The sequence below is a fragment of the Charadrius vociferus genome, unplaced genomic scaffold, assembly GCF_000708025.1.
Source record: "Charadrius vociferus isolate BGI_N301 unplaced genomic scaffold, ASM70802v2 scaffold261, whole genome shotgun sequence".
NCBI lineage: Eukaryota > Metazoa > Chordata > Aves > Charadriiformes > Charadriidae > Charadrius > Charadrius vociferus.
The window spans coordinates 310,264-328,818 of record NW_009646856.1 but is presented as its reverse complement, the minus strand read 5'-3'; the positions used below and the strand labels follow the sequence as shown (position 1 = coordinate 328,818).

Below are 18,555 nucleotides of genomic sequence, written 5' to 3'. Positions count from 1 at the left end.
TTCACATAGTGAGTTCTTTGTACACACACTCCAGGGCAAATACAAAATAGATGTTTGTGCACAATCCCTCCCGTGTCTTCTGCTGCAAAAATTCTGATTTCTCAAGTCCCTCTGAGAGCAGATGGGGGAAACAGAAATATTTTTGAAGCCCTGGGTACTCCAGTGACTTAGGACATAGAAGTTTCTTGCTAGAGAATGGGCTGGAATTCTGTTCCTGGGTAATGCAGTTCTGTGTTAGGTGGTGTGCCTCTGTCACCATGTTGGCAGAGGCCATGGTGCTGATACAGCATAAGCCAGGAGAAAGAGTCCTGTTTTTCTAGGTACTGCAGCCATCCTGCCTGAACAACAGGGCTGGCACTGACAGCAGCTCTCTTTTTCTCTTGGCATGGCTGTTTGTTGTGGGGCTTTGTAAACATATTGAAGTTGGCCAAGAGTTTGAACTTTTCGTATGTGGTGTTTACATAGTTATGCTGGTGAACCTTTCTAGTCTAGACATGGCCTGAGTTATGCTGCGATTTCGGGGAAGTTGCTTTTCTTCTCTGTGAAGACTTAGTAACAGAAATGCTGTTAAATACTGTGGTAGGTATTATTTCTATGTAAAGTGCTCTGAGGTTTCTAAAAGCCCCTCCAGTTCTGCTCTGCGGTAAAACTTAATTGTGCTCTGGAGGCTCCTAGACTGCATTGGTTTATGTGTTGAGGCAAGCTGAAATTGGACAAACTTTAATTTTGGGGTAAGTTACGGCGTGAGTATGCTAGAGGTGGGAAAAGATTGTTGTCTAGTGCTCCAGAGAACATGGTGAAGAAAAACTAGTATGTCCTCAAACAACAGAAATTATGGAAGGACAAGTGAAACAAACAGATCACATTCTTTCAGTGCCTATCATTTCCATTTCTCCAGCCTCTGAGGATTAAGGAATTTCAGGTCACTTTTCAAGGGTGTAGCACTTGCATATGTAAGCAATATATTTTTGTAGCTTGCTGCCCTATCTGCATAGTGCCTTACTTCTCTACAAATGTTTCATAGAATTGTCTAGGTTGGAAGGGACCTTTAAGATCATGAAGTCCGACCATCAACCTAACACTGCCAAAACCACCACTAACCCATGTCCCTGAATGTTTCAGTGGGTGTTTATTTTGACAGGTTTTGTTTATTTTTACAGTTTTATTTATGTATTTATTGTCAGCCATTAGAAAATTAAAGGCAAGAGGGTGACTAAAACATGTCCTGTCACATAAAGGTACTTAAAGGTCAATTTTACTTCTGTTATAGTCATGTGAACTCCCATTAACTTGTCTTACAATTCCTGTTTTGATCCAGAAATAAATTTGGTCCATTCTGTTGACTCTGAGCAATTTCAGAGCATCTATTACTCTGCAGCAGCAAAACCAACAAAACATTCCAGCTCTGGAGAGAATTAAGACTGTTCTGTGTGATAAACCATGCTTGCTCTACAGAAGTTCAGAAATACTTCACATCCTCTCAATTCCCCAGCAAATGAGTGTTTGAAACACTACGTTCCTCAAAATTATGCATTAAAACGATGACAGTACTGTTCTTCAAACCATGTGACAAATATTTCTCAAACTTAAAGGGATGCTTGAAAACATTAATTATTAGAGTCTGGTAACTATTTTTTCTACCTGCAGCACGAAACAGTTCAAATATATTCAAAATGGATTTTTGTTAAGGTGTTCTGTTTGACTAAAGCACAACAGCCCTGCAGTCAGGTTGTGCAGCTATTCTGTGAAATCAGGTTGTTCTTTGCTTTGACAGAATTTTATCACTTGGGGCAGGGTGGTTTAGAGCCAGGAGAGCATGCTTGTGGTCTTTTGTTTTCTCTCTAAAACAGTTCAGAGGGAGAAAGAAAGGGAAGGTCTTTCTACCCCTTTGCACTGCTGTTCAAAGGTTATGTAAAGATATCCCTGCCCCGCCCCCCAGGCTGACTGGGAGGCACAAGGTGGCTGCCCTCATGCTCTTTGCTTTTTATTCTCTATATATGTCTTATATAGTAAGCCTTACTGACGAGATGCTCTGCTTTGGAATTTGTAGGAAATCTAGAGGCTCAAAGGAGGAAAAAGCATTACACTTGAATTGTATCTACAGTCACCTCCTTTACTGTTGAAGTTTAGCAGCAATCAGCACCACTGAAGAAGCCAACAGGCTGTGTTTAATCAGAGGACTATTTAATTACCAAGTCATGTGATCTCTTGACTTGCTTTGAGTTCTGCTTTTACTAAATGCTTTTACGTAAAACACTTAATTCCTCCCTATTTGAGTTGTGTAGGTTAAAACATCCTATTTCTGAAACTTTACAGAAGTGTTGATGTCCTGTGAGTGACAGAACATCATGTAGATCAAATCCTGTCTTAAGATGCAAGTAAACCTCTATTTTCTTTATAAAAAGTAAGTCGTATGTGTCTGAATTATCTTATTGGCCTTCCAGAGTTCTGTTCTTCTCTTGCAGGCATTATGCTGCTTGAAGTATTCCTGGTTCTGGGAGCGGTCATCATCTACTTCTTGCTTTCCAAGAAGAAAGAAGAGATATTACCCTTCAAAGAGGGATGGTGGGGCAAGGGACAAAAGCCTGACACTGAAGAAGATACAACTATTTTGCCATTTAAGGTGGAAACTACAGAAGAAGAGCTGAGTGTAAGCAAATTTCTGTCCTGGGGAGAGAGAAGTATGAAATGGCCAAATAAATGCCGAATTTGTTTGGAAGTAATTTTTAAACTGAACCCATAGTTACATTAATGAGAATGAACAATGATGTCCAGGACTTGGGGGAAGGGATTTTTCAGTACTTCAGAAGATAGGTATGGATAGGCAGATTTCACATCCTGCTATACAATTTTGTTCTTAGCTGGCTGTTGCAAGATTGCTAGTAAATAAACCTACTCTGTAAAGCCTAATAAAGATAAAAATCATATTACAGATTACTCAACTCTGTATTCCTGTTTGTGCACCTTCCTCAGTTTGATTGTGTAGGCCAGAATAAGAACAATGTCTTTTTTTTTTTTCCTTCTTTCAAAAGAAATTATGAATATCTCGTTTTCTTGACTGCTTTATATTTGCAGCTGTGTTGGATGCTGATTGTCTGTAATTAATGATCTACTTTGCTCAACACTAATACCAGAGTGGTAATTACAGTAAACTCACGTTGCAGAATTAATTAGACAGCAAGGTTTTGATTGTGTATGTTTTTAAGTCAGGGATTGCACAGTTTCATAGATCTGTGTGGAGTAGTAGTTCAAACAGTGTTCATGGGATTGCTCATATTATTCATTTACAATGGATTCCTATTTTCTCAGTCAGGACTGGGTTTTTTAACACTTTGTTTGCTGTCCTTAGTAATATCAATGGACATTGATGTCAAATATATTTTCCCTTTACATTCCAGACACAAAGCTAGATAATTTCTAACTTACAGATGTTTTTGAAATGCACAGTTCTGTATTATGACAGCTATTGCAACATAACTCATCAGTAGAAAACTCTATTTCTAAATGTTTGCATAAACTAGGAGTTAAAAGTTATGCTAGCATACATTACTAAGATATTTTTTTAAAAGGTGTTGAGCATAGACAGAAAGCATGTATGTAAAGACACGTTGAGAACTTCATCTAAAAATCCATGCTTTCTGTACATGTTAAATGCCAAAAACGGTGAGCTTACATACTAACATCTTGCCTAGACTGCCTGTTCAGTGTGAGGCATGAGCGAGTGCGTACACCTCACTCATCTTAGTCAGAATGAGAGATACCTCTATCGCTGTATTAGAAAGTGGTGTTCAGGTTTAAACCCCACAGAGGTTTGAGCAGGATTAGATTTCCAGACCTGCCTTCCACCCTCAATTATTCTGTGGTTCTGTTCACAGCAGGAAGAGGCTCTTGGCTGTTGTTCCCTGCCGAGTGATTTTTGGACTGATTTTATGGTATTGTCAGCATCCCCTGTAACCTTGAAGTGCCGTAGGAAGGTCACTTCAGTAGTTTTTCTAGATTGGGAAACTTTCACTCCAGTCTAGTTTCACCAATTTTGTGGCCATGCGAAGTCCCTCAGAGTGTTTCCCAGGGAAGACACCCAGACCCTTGGTTTGGGAAGGAGAACAAAAGGTTCAGGCCAGATCCATACATTGATTGTGAGGTTGGGCTCGCAGGTAACCTGGGGAGCAGAGTACCGTGGAAAGGCAACAAGACTTATGCTGTGAAGCCACCGTGGTGTCAGAAGACTGTATTGTCATCAGCCTGGCAAACAGGTTAGCCAGCCCTGCAAAACAAAGAGAGAGAGAGACTGTTAAGAACAGCTGTAAATGGAAGAGGAAGGAGGCCATCTGGAGGAGAAAAAGAATTGGAACAGCTGATGGAGCATCAGCAAAATGCACAGGTGTCATTAGAGATGTTACTTTCATTGTTCTCGTTTCACTTGGGAATAATTAGAAACTATGCACAGTAGAGGCAAGATGGCAGACACAAATGCTTGTAACATCTCTCTTTCTTTTTCCCTGTAGGACTTATTTAGGAGACTTGACCAGGCTCGATTCACTGAGCCACTGGAGAACAGTTGCTTCCATTATGGGACTAACTCGGTGTATCTCAGGAAGGTTGTCTCCTACTGGAAAAACCAGTTCAATTGGAAGAAACAAGTTGAAGTCCTCAACAAGTACCCACAATTCAAAACTAAGATTCAAGGTGTGTGGCTTTTTCCCTTAAAAAAATAAACAAACAGTAATACATAATGTTGTCTACAAGGGTTCTCGGTGGTAAGAATGCTATGGTTGTGTCGCATGGGCCGTCCCTCCCTGGCTGCCATGGCGTGGATTATTGGCTGTGATGATGAAGCAGCGAGAAACTCCTTCATCGTAACTGAAGCCTTTAGGACAAGGAATGACAAATAGAATTCCCTTGTGCATGGATGGGTTGTCAGCTGATGTTAACAGGAGCCAAGCACAGGCATTTGGAAACAGAACTGGATCTTAAGATGTACACATGTTCTCTGACTTGCATGCAATCACGCAGAAATACCCACAGATGCCTCCTCTTGCTCCACGTAGTTCCCCAGCTGCTGCTGTCATGGTAATACTGTCAGTCTGGCAGCCGTCCTCAGCTGGGTGTGCTGGCTGCTCAGGTTGTCCCTGCTTGGCAGGGCAGATGTGCTCTGCTGCACCATTACCATTTCAAGCATTCATAGGTCTAGTAAATGCAGAACGCCTTTCCCTTGCTACTGATGTGCTGCCAGGTGTGAGTGAATGGTTTGTCTTCTCATACAAAGCACAGACACCTTTTGAAAGAGGCCATTCAGCTAAGGTCTGCTGGTGCTGGAGCCTCATCAAACTGTACGTTTCAATTGCTTGAATTAGGTTATGCTTGGGTCATTTGGGGGTACAGTTGTAGATTTAGAGCACAGCAGGCAATTGTCTCACATGATGGCAGAATTCAAGCTTGAGATTATGCTATTACGTTTTTACTTGCACCCTCAATTGTACATTATTTCAAATGGGGCAGTTCACCGTAATATTTTAAATGGATTGGGGGCAAAAAATGGTTGTTACACAGTGGTTAGAACAAAAAGATTTATTTAAGTGTATAAAACATGGTTAGTGCTGAAAAAGATGAGACTTCCCTTAAAAAAAGAAAAAAAGTACCATCTGAGATAAGAAAGGGAAAAGAAGCTAAGGACAATGTACTATGTATAGCAATAGGAAGAGAAATTGTAACATTAGGGACAATTACAGAGATGAGCCATGAAAAGACGAGATCAAACATGCCATATATCATGTTCCAAGCTTCTGTCATCACTTGAAAGGTTTTCAGAGAATACAGAAATCCACAAAATTGTCAAGGATGGGAAAATCTCAGTCAGTGAAACGGGTGGGTGAGCTGGAGTTGATGTGAGCAAAATGTGCCTAAATATAAGTGAGAAGTGAGGCATTTAGGCCCTAGTAAGAGCAAATTGTTTCCTGGAAAGCAAAGCCCTGAATGGGTTTGAGGAAAAGCAGTTCAAGTTCAACTAGTGCAGCTGTGTGAAGCCTACTGTTTACCTATTGTAAGAATCACAAAGGAAATAGGACTGCAATTTTTACCTTTTTACTTAACAATGAGGAGACTGGTACAAGAACATAGTTTCCTGTTTTGGTTTACTCACTGATACTGAAAGATACTGAAAGCTTTGGACAAAAGCTAGAAAGGAGCTACAAAACTGAACACTAACTCTCTTTTAGCAAGGCATGTTTTCAAGTCTTTGATTCAGCATGATTGGTTTATCAGCAGTTGAGATGTGTGACGATTACAGGAGGCCCCTGCAGACAGAGTATATTTACTGACAGCTTTTTAAATGCCTTCTGCTGTAACGTTAGGATCAATGGCTGGAGACAGAAGCTAGACGTGTTGAAATGGAAAGTAAGGCATGCACAAAACATGGAAAGTGATTAACGCTCCCAAACAAACAGCTGCTAGTTATGATGAATTCCCTATCTCTTGATGCCTTCAAGTTGCAATTGTATGCCTTTCAGGAAGAAACATCTGTGGTTGGTTGAAGCCTATCTAGTGCCATATAGGGACATTTGGGTAAAATTTAAGGGCACTCGGACTAAATGATGTAATCGTCTCTTCTGCCTTTAAGCTGTGTGAGTCACTGTGTTACCATTAGTAGATTGCTTCACTTCTATGTCTTAATTTGCCAATTTATTTTAAAACAGAAATATGACGACCTCATTTAGCTGCTGTGCTGCTTAATTGCCTATTATAAGGTCCTTGGATAAATGGATCCAGAGAAGTAAAGTGTGTTTGCATGCTCACCAAAAAAGGACTTCAGAAAAGACATTCATAATCTGTTTTGTGATTAGTTTCAGTTTCACGGTAAATTTGGGCATGTTAATTAATTATTTTATTTTTACAGGCATTGATATCCATTTTGTTCACGTAAAGCCTCCTCGTTTGCCTGAAGGCCAGTCTGCAAAGCCATTATTAATGGTTCATGGTTGGCCTGGCTCATTTTATGAGTTTTACAAAATCATCCCTCTCCTGACGGATCCTGCAAGCCATGGCCTCAGTGATGAACACGTTTTTGAAGTCATTTGCCCATCTATCCCAGGTTATGGTTTCTCAGAAGCACCCCACAAAAAAGGTATGATGCATGAGAAGAAAGTGACTAACACAAGCCTAGTCTTACAGTGAGATAGCCCCTATTAGCAGAACAGTAACTTCTGGCTTTTCTTGTTTTCCCAGTGTAGAAACAAAGATCCTGTGTGTCCTGTGGGAAGGGGGAGTTAACAGTGTGACTTCAGGTGACACCATGGATCAGTTTCAGGAGCAATGTATATATAATTCACAAAGAACTATAAAAAGTTATGAAGTAACAACTCATGAATTGTAATTGAGTTAATGAATTGTGTGGGGGTGAGCAGGAAGGGTAAAGTTAATTTGTTACTGTCCCTTTTGGATGTTTTGAATCCATGTTCAACAGCACATACAGGCAGGTGGGAAGCAACAGTTGAAACAAATCAATTCATGTATCTACATGGTAGATTACAGCAAAATACCTGCTTGTCCAGCTTGTGCTCTGAATTGTACAAACACAACCTGCAACAAATTGGAGTGATGTAGTATTTAAAGTGATACTGAGTTTAGTATTTAATTATGTGTGCAGGTGAATGATGTGGGGAAGGTTCTTTTTGCTTTTCTCTAGTTCCATGGTTATGATTCATGTGGTCAGTATTTAGTGAAGTGGAGAAGTGCATTACTAGTGGAAAATTAAAGTTTGCAACTATCATTGAGATCAGACTCTGCTCACAGTAGACAAAATGGAAACACTGCCTGTGCAATGCTCAGTGCCTCTGATAGGGCTCAGCTGGAGTATGACTACGGTTTAAAGGGAGTCTGGCGACCCCTCAGTCAGGCAAGTGTGTGGGCAACTGGTGGGGTTAGGAGAATACTAGTTGGCAATGAAGGCTGCATTTTCTCCTCATGATTTCTGCTTGCTCTCTACACCTTCCCTGGATGATGTGACAATGGTTTCCAAATAGTCTGTCAGACAGGCACGGAAAAATGGACTTGTAGCTTTTTAGGAAATTGAACATTGCCTTTATGGGGAGAATAAATGCTTCAGAGTCAGAAGTGTAGCTGGAATTAATGCAGGAGTATTTTTTTTTTTTTTAAATGCAGACTTCAATTCTGTAAGTGCCGCTTCTATTTTTTATGAATTGATGCTCAGACTGGGATTCAACGAATTCTATGCACAAGGTGGTGACTGGGGCTGGCTCATCTGCACCAATCTGGCCCAGATGGCTCCCAAGTGAGTACCCCTTTGGTAGTCTGCTACATGGTTGGCAGGCAAAGCTGTTTTATTCTTGGAATAGTTGTTTCTTGCACACTAGAGAGTTCCTGTCCAAGTCCTCATATAAGCACTGTGTAGTGTCTCTTTGCAGTGACCCAGAATTACATACCTTAGTTTATACTGTATACCTGTTCTTTTAAACAGCTGTGCAGTAGTTTTGTAATGGCCCCACTGGGATTTGGAGTGGGCTAAGTACTTGTAACAAAAGGAGGATTTGTGGTTTAGTGTCCAGGAGTGTGTGCTGATTACTGACAGCTGCCCCTTTGACTTGTCTTTTTTGTGTGAAAAGTCACACCACAAAGTACAACTAAGGTCACAATGTAGTTAGCAGGCCAGAATTTAAGTATGTCCATTTTTGTTAATAACATTTTAAATATAACAACTTTGAATTGCATTTTATTTTTATTCATTTGTGGGGGCTTTTTCTGTTTTTATTTTTAGCCATATGAAAGGTCTCCATTTAAATCTAGCCTCAGTTACAAACATGGGATTCACTCACCTGCTCTCCATTCTGCTGGGCCGCTATCTTCCCGGGCTCTTCGGTTTCCAGGATGAAGATGTTAGGCGGATGTTTCCCTTCTTGAAAAAAGTGCTCTACAGGATCTTGTTGGAGTCTGGCTACGCTCACATACAGGCTACAAAACCTGATACTGTTGGTAAAACAAACAAAAACCCCTTTTGAGCTCAGAATACTTAGTCTGTTCATTTTAGTTGTACTTTCATAGAAATGAAACATACTGCTTAAGATATGCAGAAAAATCAGGGTTGTTTTCAGCAAAGTTGAAGTAGAAAGGTTAGAGGTTTTAAAAGGTGGGCTCCTTTTCTGTGTCCAAGTCAGAAAAAGTTACATAAGGGTATGCAGTATTACACTCACTTTTGCATGCAGAAGCGGTCAATCTGCACATCAAAATTGAGCATGCTCCATGTGCCACTGACCTCATTTTCAGTTTTCATAAACAGTTTGTTTAATACTTTTCCACTTCTGGTACCACTGGGGACTGTAATTCTACTTCAAATTCAGCTATGCTGAGAGCAAAAGAGTTTCTTTACCGAGTATGGATCACATTCAAATGATGTAAACTACAAGAAGTTTTTAGCTGTCTCAGCATGGAATGTAGCTTATTTATAGGGATAAGTAATACCTGACAAGTAAAATCAAATTTAGTTCTCACTCATTGTTCTGAATCCCTTGCAGACTTTCAAGGAAAAAAGAAAAGCTGAATGTTCTTTCTAGATGAGCTAGTCACTCAGATTGCTTAACTACTTTAAGTATCTGAGTATTAAGTGTTTCTATTTTAAAAACATCTTTTGCAACTGAATTGGACAATGGCATCAAGAATACTGAATATATTTTAATTTAGTGCAGCAGCAATTCACTTGTGGATTTTATTAAAAAAATAGCTAAGGAAACTATTTCTTAATGGTTTTCTATAAGCTTACCTACAGGAGCAGGTATATTCTTAAAACGTGCTGGCAAAATTATAATTTTATGGATTTAAAATCATTTTGCTTCCTTTGAGTTTTTGTTTCTAAAAGTTACTAGTCTGTAATTCCTTTTGTGCTTTAAGAAAAGATGGGGAAGCTGGCAGCTGAAAGATGCTCGTTCTGCTGTGTTTTCCTGGCTGATTTTTGTCCCTGCCAGTAGCGTGTGGTCTGTCAGAGCGGACTGTGCAGACTGGGAATCAGCAGCTAGTTTGTGTTTTGGGAGCTGGAGCAGGAGCATTTCTGCACTTCTGAGGACAAAGAAGAGAGGAGCGTGGCAGGTTCCTACAGGGAGAAAGATGCTCTGAAGAAGGGAGCACAAGGAAGCTGGAAGAAGCACAGCCATGGAGGCTATCACAGTCTTCCTGAGACTTTTGGTGGTACAGGGCTACCTTGTGTCCTACACAAGGAAGTTGTCTCTGGCTCTTGATATGTACTGTGCTTGCTAATACTATACTCTGGATTGCTTCAGAGCTGGCTTTTGATCAAAGTGGCTTGCATGGATTTGATTTTATGTTTATTCTTTGGGAAGCCTGCATGGAGTGTGGGTTCAGTTTCAACTGACTGAAACAGGCAGAGCCGATATTAAAGTACTGTTAGGATCAATGTCAATTTTTCCTACATGTAAACCAGTGTACTCTTTGTTCACAGTACATATATAAGAACAGGCTATTGCTTGTCTAGTTCTGCAGACCTGGAAAGCATGCTCACCATAACTTTTTCAAACACTTGGTATTTCAGTTGTCAATGTTACTTGTTTGGTAACTGAAACTCAACTATCATGTTTAAATAGCAATTACTGATTAAATTGTGCCAGCTATAGTGTTAGATATCTTTCAGGAAGGTTGAGTTGCACGGGTAGAACTTCAGACATATTGCTGCTCCACAGGAAAAGCTTTTTCTGAAGTTTTTCTGAGCAGCTGGGACAGTTTATGGTCCCTGTATTTCACAGCACTAGGATGTATTAGCAAAGTTCCAGGTGCGGGTATGGTTTTTCTGTCCAAGCAAAACAAACTATAAAAAGTATATTCAGCCTTGTTCTACATGAAGGCAGTTGGCTATTGCTAATTCAGAAGCCTTGCTCTTCTTTAATGACTTTCTAATAATCCTTAAAATGTTTTTGTTGTTAGATAATGGTGCAAATTCTCCCGGTCATGTGTAGGCATGTGGGTTTGGTCCTGTAATGCTGTTTAATACATGACAACTTCCAGATTAATGGAAGAAAACCCTCCTTGGCACATAGAGCTTAATCTTATTAGCTTACAAGAAAAAAAAAAAAAAGCCAGCAGAAATCCAATACTGTTACATCAGTTCAAAAAACATACAGTGTGAGCTAATGCAGAGCCTGTTGGTTTGCAGATACTATCAGTTAATGATTCCACAATAAACGGCTCCAACTTGTTCTAGTATTTTACTTATTTATTTAAGAACATGGCTACTGGAATAGCTTTGTAAAGTTATCATCTACCCTGTATTATAATGGGCTGCTTCTATAACAGTCTGTGTTCAGTAGTCGCAATTTTAGTTAAATTTTCCTTCTCCTTTTCAGGCTGTGGTTTGAATGACTCTCCTGTAGGACTGGCTGCATACATCTTGGAGAAGTTTTCTACATGGACTGATCTGGAATTCCATAATTTAGAGGATGGAGGAGTAGAGAGGTAAGCGTTACCTCTTATGCCATTTTGGATGAGATGACTACACCCAGAGCTAAAGAAGTTTGTCTGAATTGATCGCCTCACATCTTGTAGGGAGCCTGTAGTGACCACAAATGATGTAGTGCTGTACTACAGCATGCAAAGAAGCTAATAGGCAATGAAGGCTGATGTATTCCCTTCCCACTTTGATATCCTAGAAAAGAGATACGCCCTGCAACTTCTGGGGATTAAAAACTGACTTAGATGGGAGAACATCATTAGGACAGAAAAATAAAAGTTTAACCTACATTAAGATGCTGGGAAACAGAACTCATAATTCATTTTAATACTAATACTTAACTCTCTATGAATTAGCTTTTAATTGATCAGTATTGCTTCATTTACCTACTGTTTACTAATAAAGGATCATTCTTAGTGTGCAGCAGAAATCTGAGATGAAGACCCCTTTGGAAACTGCTGAGCTACCTGGCAGGAGTGGAGTGAAGGAGCATGTTATGAAAAGGTCTAGGGACAACGGATTTGAATAGAATGTTTGCACTGCATACAGCTAATAATTTGATATGAAACATGCGCTGTTTACAGCAGCGCATGTTGGTGTGATGGCTCTATTGAAGGCTCATGGTAGCATTTCAAATTACAAATAATAAATGGCACAAGCTGTTCCATGTGCTGTTCTGCTCCTACCCTCCCATCTATGGATAGCACAGACAGCTACGCTGGGGCATAAAGTGCTTGTTGGAGTCTGCCTACTGTGCAGGAGTTGAAATGTCACTTCCCAGTTTGTGTCTGAAAGCCTTTAACATGTTTATTTGGCTACTGACAGACAGAAGGGGATACACTTCACCTTTCAGCCTTTTCTTAACCAAGTTAACTATTTTTTCCTTGTAACTTTTTTCTTAAAACCAAACAAAAGTCAAGTCCCTGCTAAAGTAATGCAAAATGCTACTCAGTTCTAACTAAGCAATCTCTGGGCTTACCTATTCAGGAAGTTTAACCTGGATGATCTGCTCACCAATATCATGATCTACTGGGTGTCAGGCTGTATAGTCTCCTCAATGCGTTTTTACAAAGAAAATTTGCAGAAGGGGATAGGCACACAGAAACATGAAAGGTAAGTGGATTTTTTCTTTAAATATTTTGGCCTGAATCTTATTTTATGGTTGAAGACAGGTTGCTTATGCCTTATAGCTACTGCAAGTTTCTGAAGGCTGACGAAAAGCAATGCTGTATCACCCTGTTCCTCTGCAGGACAGGTCTGTTAGTTGTGTACTGTGTTGTGCCTGGAAAACACAGTAATTAGGTAAGAATCCTGAACCATCAGTAAGAAGAATCTGACTGGAGGCAGTGCTTGAAGACCTCCCATCCATGGTGTATCCAACTAGGGGAAAGCATGTGCAAGGACTTCCAGATTTTATTTACTTCAGTTACTAAATTAGCCTGCAACTGAGTCATGCAGTTAGTTTTGTTTATAGTTTATTTGGTTTGTAGTTCTAGTACTTTTCTGGACATAGTTTGCCTATTTCTGCAAAAGATTTAAGTCCTACCTTTGGAAGCAACTTCAATATACTGACAAACTGAATAATTTGAAAGTCATTAAGACTGATGTTCCTGCTGTGCAGACACTTAAGACAGCAGCTTGGTTGCATATACTTGTGTCAGCTTGAATATTTCTGAAGGCTTAAACCTGCCCTGAGGTATTCGCAACCACAGCTTGGTGCTATGGTATTTATTTAGCTGTGAAATGATGCTCCCAGGAAGCTGACTCTGTTCTTGAAGCTGCTGTGGCTACACTGTGGGCAGCATCCTGCTCCAGTTCTGCCCCCTGCAACTTCTGGGGATTAAAAACTGACTTAGATGGGAGAACATCATTAGGACAGAAAAATAAAAGTTTAACCTACATTAAGATGCTGGGAAACAGAACTCATAATTCATTTTAATACTAATACTTAACTCTCTATGAATTAGCTTTAAATTGATCAGTATTGCTTCATTTACCTACTGTTTACTAATAAAGGATCATTCTTAGTGTGCAGCAGAAATCTGAGATGAAGACCCCTTTGGAAACTGCTGAGCTACCTGGCAGGAGTGGAGTGAAGGAGCATGTTATGAAAAGGTCTAGGGACAACGGATTTGAATAGAATGTTTGCACTGCATACAGCTAATAATTTGATATGAAACATGCGCTGTTTACAGCAGCACATGTTGGTGTGATGGCTCTATTGAAGGCTCATGGTAGCATTTCAAATTACAAATAATAAATGGCACAAGCTGTTCCATGTGCTGTTCTGCTCCTACCCTCCCATCTATGGACAGCATAGACAGCTACGCTGGGGCATAAAGTGCTTGTTGGAGTCTGCCTACTGTGCAGGAGTTGAAATGTCACTTCCCAGTTTGTGTCTGAAAGCCTTTAACATGTTTATTTGGCTACTGACAGACAGAAGGGGATACACTTCACCTTTCAGCCTTTTCTTAACCAAGTTAACTATTTTTTCCTTGTAACTTTTTTCTTAAAACCAAACAAAAGTCAAGTCCCTGCTAAAGTAATGCAAAATGCTACTCAGTTCTAACTAAGCAATCTCTGGGCTTACCTATTCAGGAAGTTTAACCTGGATGATCTGCTCACCAATATCATGATCTACTGGGTGTCAGGCTGTATAGTCTCATCAATGCGTTTTTACAAAGAAAATTTGCAGAAGGGGATAGGCACAGAGAAACATGAAAGGTAAGTGGATTTTTTCTTTAAATATTTTGGCCTGAATCTTATTTTATGGTTGAAGACAGGTTGCTTATGCCTTATAGCTACTGCAAGTTTCTGAAGGCTGACGAAAAGCAATGCTGTATCACCCTGTTCCTCTGCAGGACAGGTCTGTTAGTTGTGTACTGTGTTGTGCCTGGAAAACACAGTAATTAGGTAAGAATCCTGAACCATCAGTAAGAAGAATCTGACTGGAGGCAGTGCTTGAAGACCTCCCATCCATGGTGCATCCAACTAGGGGAAAGCATGTGCAAGGACTTCCAGATTTTATTTACTTCAGTTACTAAATTAGCCTGCAACTGAGTCATGCAGTTAGTTTTGTTTATAGTTTATTTGGTTTGTAGTTCTAGTACTTTTCTGGACATAGTTTGCCTATTTCTGCAAAAGATTTAAGTCCTACCTTTGGAAGCAACTTCAATATACTGACAAACTGAATAATTTGAAAGTCATTAAGACTGATGTTCCTGCTGTGCAGACACTTAAGACAGCAGCTTGGTTGCATATACTTGTGTCAGCTTGAATATTTCTGAAGGCTTAAACCTGCCCTGAGGTATTCGCAACCACAGCTTGGTGCTATGGTATTTATTTAGCTGTGAAATGATGCTCCCAGGAAGCTGACTCTGTTCTTGAAGCTGCTGTGGCTACACTGTGGGCAGCATCCTGCTCCAGTTCTGCCTACATGAGATGAGCTCTTTGAGCTTCTATGTGCCTAGAGGAAAGAGTCTTAAAGTCCTACGTAAAATTAGGCACCCTGTTTTCAGGCTTCCAGTGGTGATGTGCCCAACAACTCTTGTATCTAAATTTTAAAGTCTGTCACTTTTGACAATGAAGTCTTGTGTATGGGATATTTACATTTAGAAACTGTTGCTCTGTTTATAACAAGTGTGGACTGTTACACTTTCGAAGGTACTTTTCCCCTCAAATCCAGTTGCTTCGCTATACTTACTAATGTGCAAAATGTTCTGTAGAGTACATTTGTTCCAGTTAAAAGCAAGAGCGACTTTACAGGGTAGTCTCACGGTCAGAAGTGTTTCCTCTGAACTATTACAGATTTACTCTCTTATTACTTCTCCCCTCTCCTCCCCCTTTGCAGTAGTTCAAGATACTTCTTCCCCTGCCTACCCTCCAGTTGTCCTGACAGGCTCAACATGTTTCAGTTGTAATCTTCACTGTAAATCTCTCTCTCCAGCCCTTGTCAAATTGTGTGCTTTCCCCTCAATACATGACTCTTGTGCCCCGATTGCAGCATGAGGAAACTTGATGCAAAAATTAGAATTCCCCCCCCAGGAATAGGAGCATTGTCAAATGTTCAAATTAAGGATATGGAAGTCAAGTTTTAATTGCCTAATAATGTGCCCAACTGCTTAAGAACAATATTTCCACGGGACTTTCCATTTCTTGCTGAGTTAAGTGAAAGATTAAAATTATTCTCTCCCCTCTCAGGCTCACAGTACAAGTACCTACTGGCATTGCCTCCTTCCCTAATGAAGTCATGCACACACCCCAGGCCTGGGCCCAGAAGAAATACACCAACATAGTTTCCTTCAATTTCATGCCTCGAGGTGGCCACTTCGCAGCTTTGGAGGAACCTGAACTTCTTGCTGAAGACATTCTGCAATTTGTTGGGAAAGTCGAGAAAGAGCAACTTTGGAGAAAGAAAGGAGAATAATTCCCCTAACAAACAGGAGGGTAATTGCTTTAGCTTAGCACAGGTGCAGGCCTTACTAAATCTACTGTAATCCATATAATTAGATCTTATTCTCGACCAGATGTGAGAGAGGACAGCAAGAAAAATGCAGTATATCTCAACAAGATACTGCCACGCATACCTGCTGGTTTTGGAATGGTTTATTTTGTTCATCTAGGTTAAGAAGGTAGCATGAAGATTATTGGATTACTTTCTCCCCCAAGCACAGGCTTCTAAAATCTGTTCTGTTGTATTCCTGACTCTTGCTTTGAAATTGAAAAATAGATCCTACCACTAGTAACATAACTAATAACAGTTTAATTGTTATGAAAGGCGCTTTTTTTTTTTTCACGGCAGCAGTAAACCTTGAGTTGGTATAGGTGGGAGGTTCCTCATGTAAAGAATGGGGAACAGCCTAGCAAGACCTAACTTGCATGAATGCAAGCATTGATGATCTACAGTACCTTTAAACTAGCCAGCTGGTTACTGCTGGCTGCCTTTCTCTTTGAGCCTGGGCTGTTAAGCAGCTTCCTGGCTGTGAGGAAGCTCGGCTCCCCTGTGCCAGGCTCCTGGGACAGCAACATGTGAGGAACAGCTGAAACACACAGGTGCCTGTAGCTCAGACCAGAAGGAGGGTGGGAGTAATTATAGCCCAAGCTACTCTGAACTAAAAATCATAGCCCTGGATCAGGACAAAACACTGTGGCTTTGCGCTGCTTCTGCAGGGTATTGTGAATACTTCTTATTAAAGAATAAAAATTTTATTAATTCAAAATTCAAAGAAACTTGCATTAAAATTTTGAATAATACTCATATGTTTCTTTTAAATTTTTAATAACTGAGATTCTGCTTGGTGACAGCAAAGAGAAGCATCAATTCAGAACCTGTTGATTCTGTACTGGATCTGTTACAAAGATCAGATCGAAGACAAACTGCTCAAAGAAAACTGAATTTGAAAGGCTGTATGTTTTTGCCAGCAACAGTCCCTAGTGTGTGCAGTTAAGCTTCAAACACTCTTAAACTGTATCCAGATGACTGATTTCAGTATGGTTTTGTTCTCCAGTCACTTGTGATATACTTCCTTACCCCTAGAAGCAGAGAGAAATACAATCCACCAATAACACTTGCATGGATTAGTATTATTTCACAATATTACTGAAACGGGGGCTGTTAAATAACAGTCACTCCAGCAGAGCCTGGCTCCATCCTACAGGGCTTTAGACTCAAGAATACTGACTAGTTTGTTTCAGGGAAGGAAAGTCAACACTCCTGCTGGGCACATTTGAATCTTGGTGCTCAAAGCCACCTGATATGCCGTGACAGAAAATCATTAGGGCAGATGGGTTGTGGAACAGCTTGGATCAGTTTTCTGAGCAGAGATGAGACCTCTTGCTACCCTTCCTCTGCCTTCTGTGCTTCTGCACCTACCTCTGCCCGTAGAGGAAGGCACAGCAGCTCTCAGGTCTCCCTACAAGACTGACTGCAGTGCTGCCTTAGACCTTCGCTATACTTGAATTCTTTAAGACAGCTGACTGCTTCCAGATTAGTAATGAGTACTTGTAAATGCTTTCATTAGTCAAAATTTATGTTCTCATTTGCAAAATAACATGTGTTTCAGGCCTATCTGTTTTGACTAGACAGGAAGAAAATACAGAATCATTCACTTTGTCTAAAATAGATTATTCTCAGAGAAGACCATCCCCAAACTTGTTTCAGGTTCAGTATATTAAAAAAAGATTGCTTATTCAGGAGGAATCAGCTCACCTCTAATAATGACAGCTGTTTACATGCCCCACTGGGCTCCCTCCTGCACAAGTCTTGATCTCTGGCCATTTGGTTTTGCCTTACTTCTGTCCCCTGTGTGGCCTTATATTTCAGAGCTGGAGATCATCCTCTCTTATCTTTAATGCACATGCAGACATCTGCTGTGGTGCTAGGGAGCGCTGCCATATACTGATATAACTGAATACTTCCCCAGGGACTGCTCAGTCACAGCGCAGATAAAGTAAGTGGGAAGGAAGTTTGCTATATGATACCTGCCAAACCGATTTTCAGATGTGAGTAGAAAGCTTGAAGCCTTTTCTCTCTCCCTTCTGGAGCAGATCTGCTTGAAGGGGCCCAGCCTCAGTGGAAGGAGGCACATCAGCACTCTGTTTTGTGATTTTGTGTTACAGCAGCTCATCCGGGCTCAGTCACCAGCAAGAGCTGCACAAAACCCAACCTCCTGTAGGACCTTTCTATTTTGAAATGTGCCTCACAGTGCTCAACAATATCTGAGACAATGCTAACGAACAGAGACAGTAAGCAAGCACGTCCTTGCCCCCCTCTGCAGGCCAGGTAAGTGCACATCAGCCTATTACAAACACAAGCTGTCCACACTGTCAGTTTTACTTAGTATAGAAGATAGACACCAAGATACTAAATCCAGCACAAAAATGGGTAGGAAAAAAATCTGGACATAAAAGGTGTGGTAGATTGTAGAATCTTAAAAATTATAATTAAACACCTGTTATATAGCAAAGGTGGTTCTGAATTCTGATGTGACACTTCTCAAACCTTAAGCCTACAGTTATCAACAGCTGTTGTTCATCACCTACTTATCTACACTGAGATACAAAGATTCAGTGCAATGCTATGACAATGTGAA

General features: G+C 40.4%; 1 protein-coding gene across 1 annotated transcript; it reads left to right on the top strand.

Annotated features, from left to right (window-relative positions):
• The first annotated feature begins 2,467 nt into the window (after positions 1 to 2,467).
• On the top strand, positions 2,468 to 16,013 carry EPHX1 (epoxide hydrolase 1, microsomal (xenobiotic)). The gene is made up of 8 exons (XM_009894282.1): positions 2,468 to 2,650; positions 4,506 to 4,686; positions 6,893 to 7,120; positions 8,158 to 8,287; positions 8,771 to 8,985; positions 11,361 to 11,469; positions 12,452 to 12,577; positions 15,665 to 16,013. Exons 1-8 carry the CDS (start codon positions 2,471 to 2,473, stop codon positions 15,888 to 15,890), a joined length of 1,395 nt encoding a protein of 464 aa, XP_009892584.1. The 5' UTR covers positions 2,468 to 2,470; the 3' UTR covers positions 15,891 to 16,013.
• The last annotated feature ends 2,542 nt before the right edge of the window (positions 16,014 to 18,555 follow it).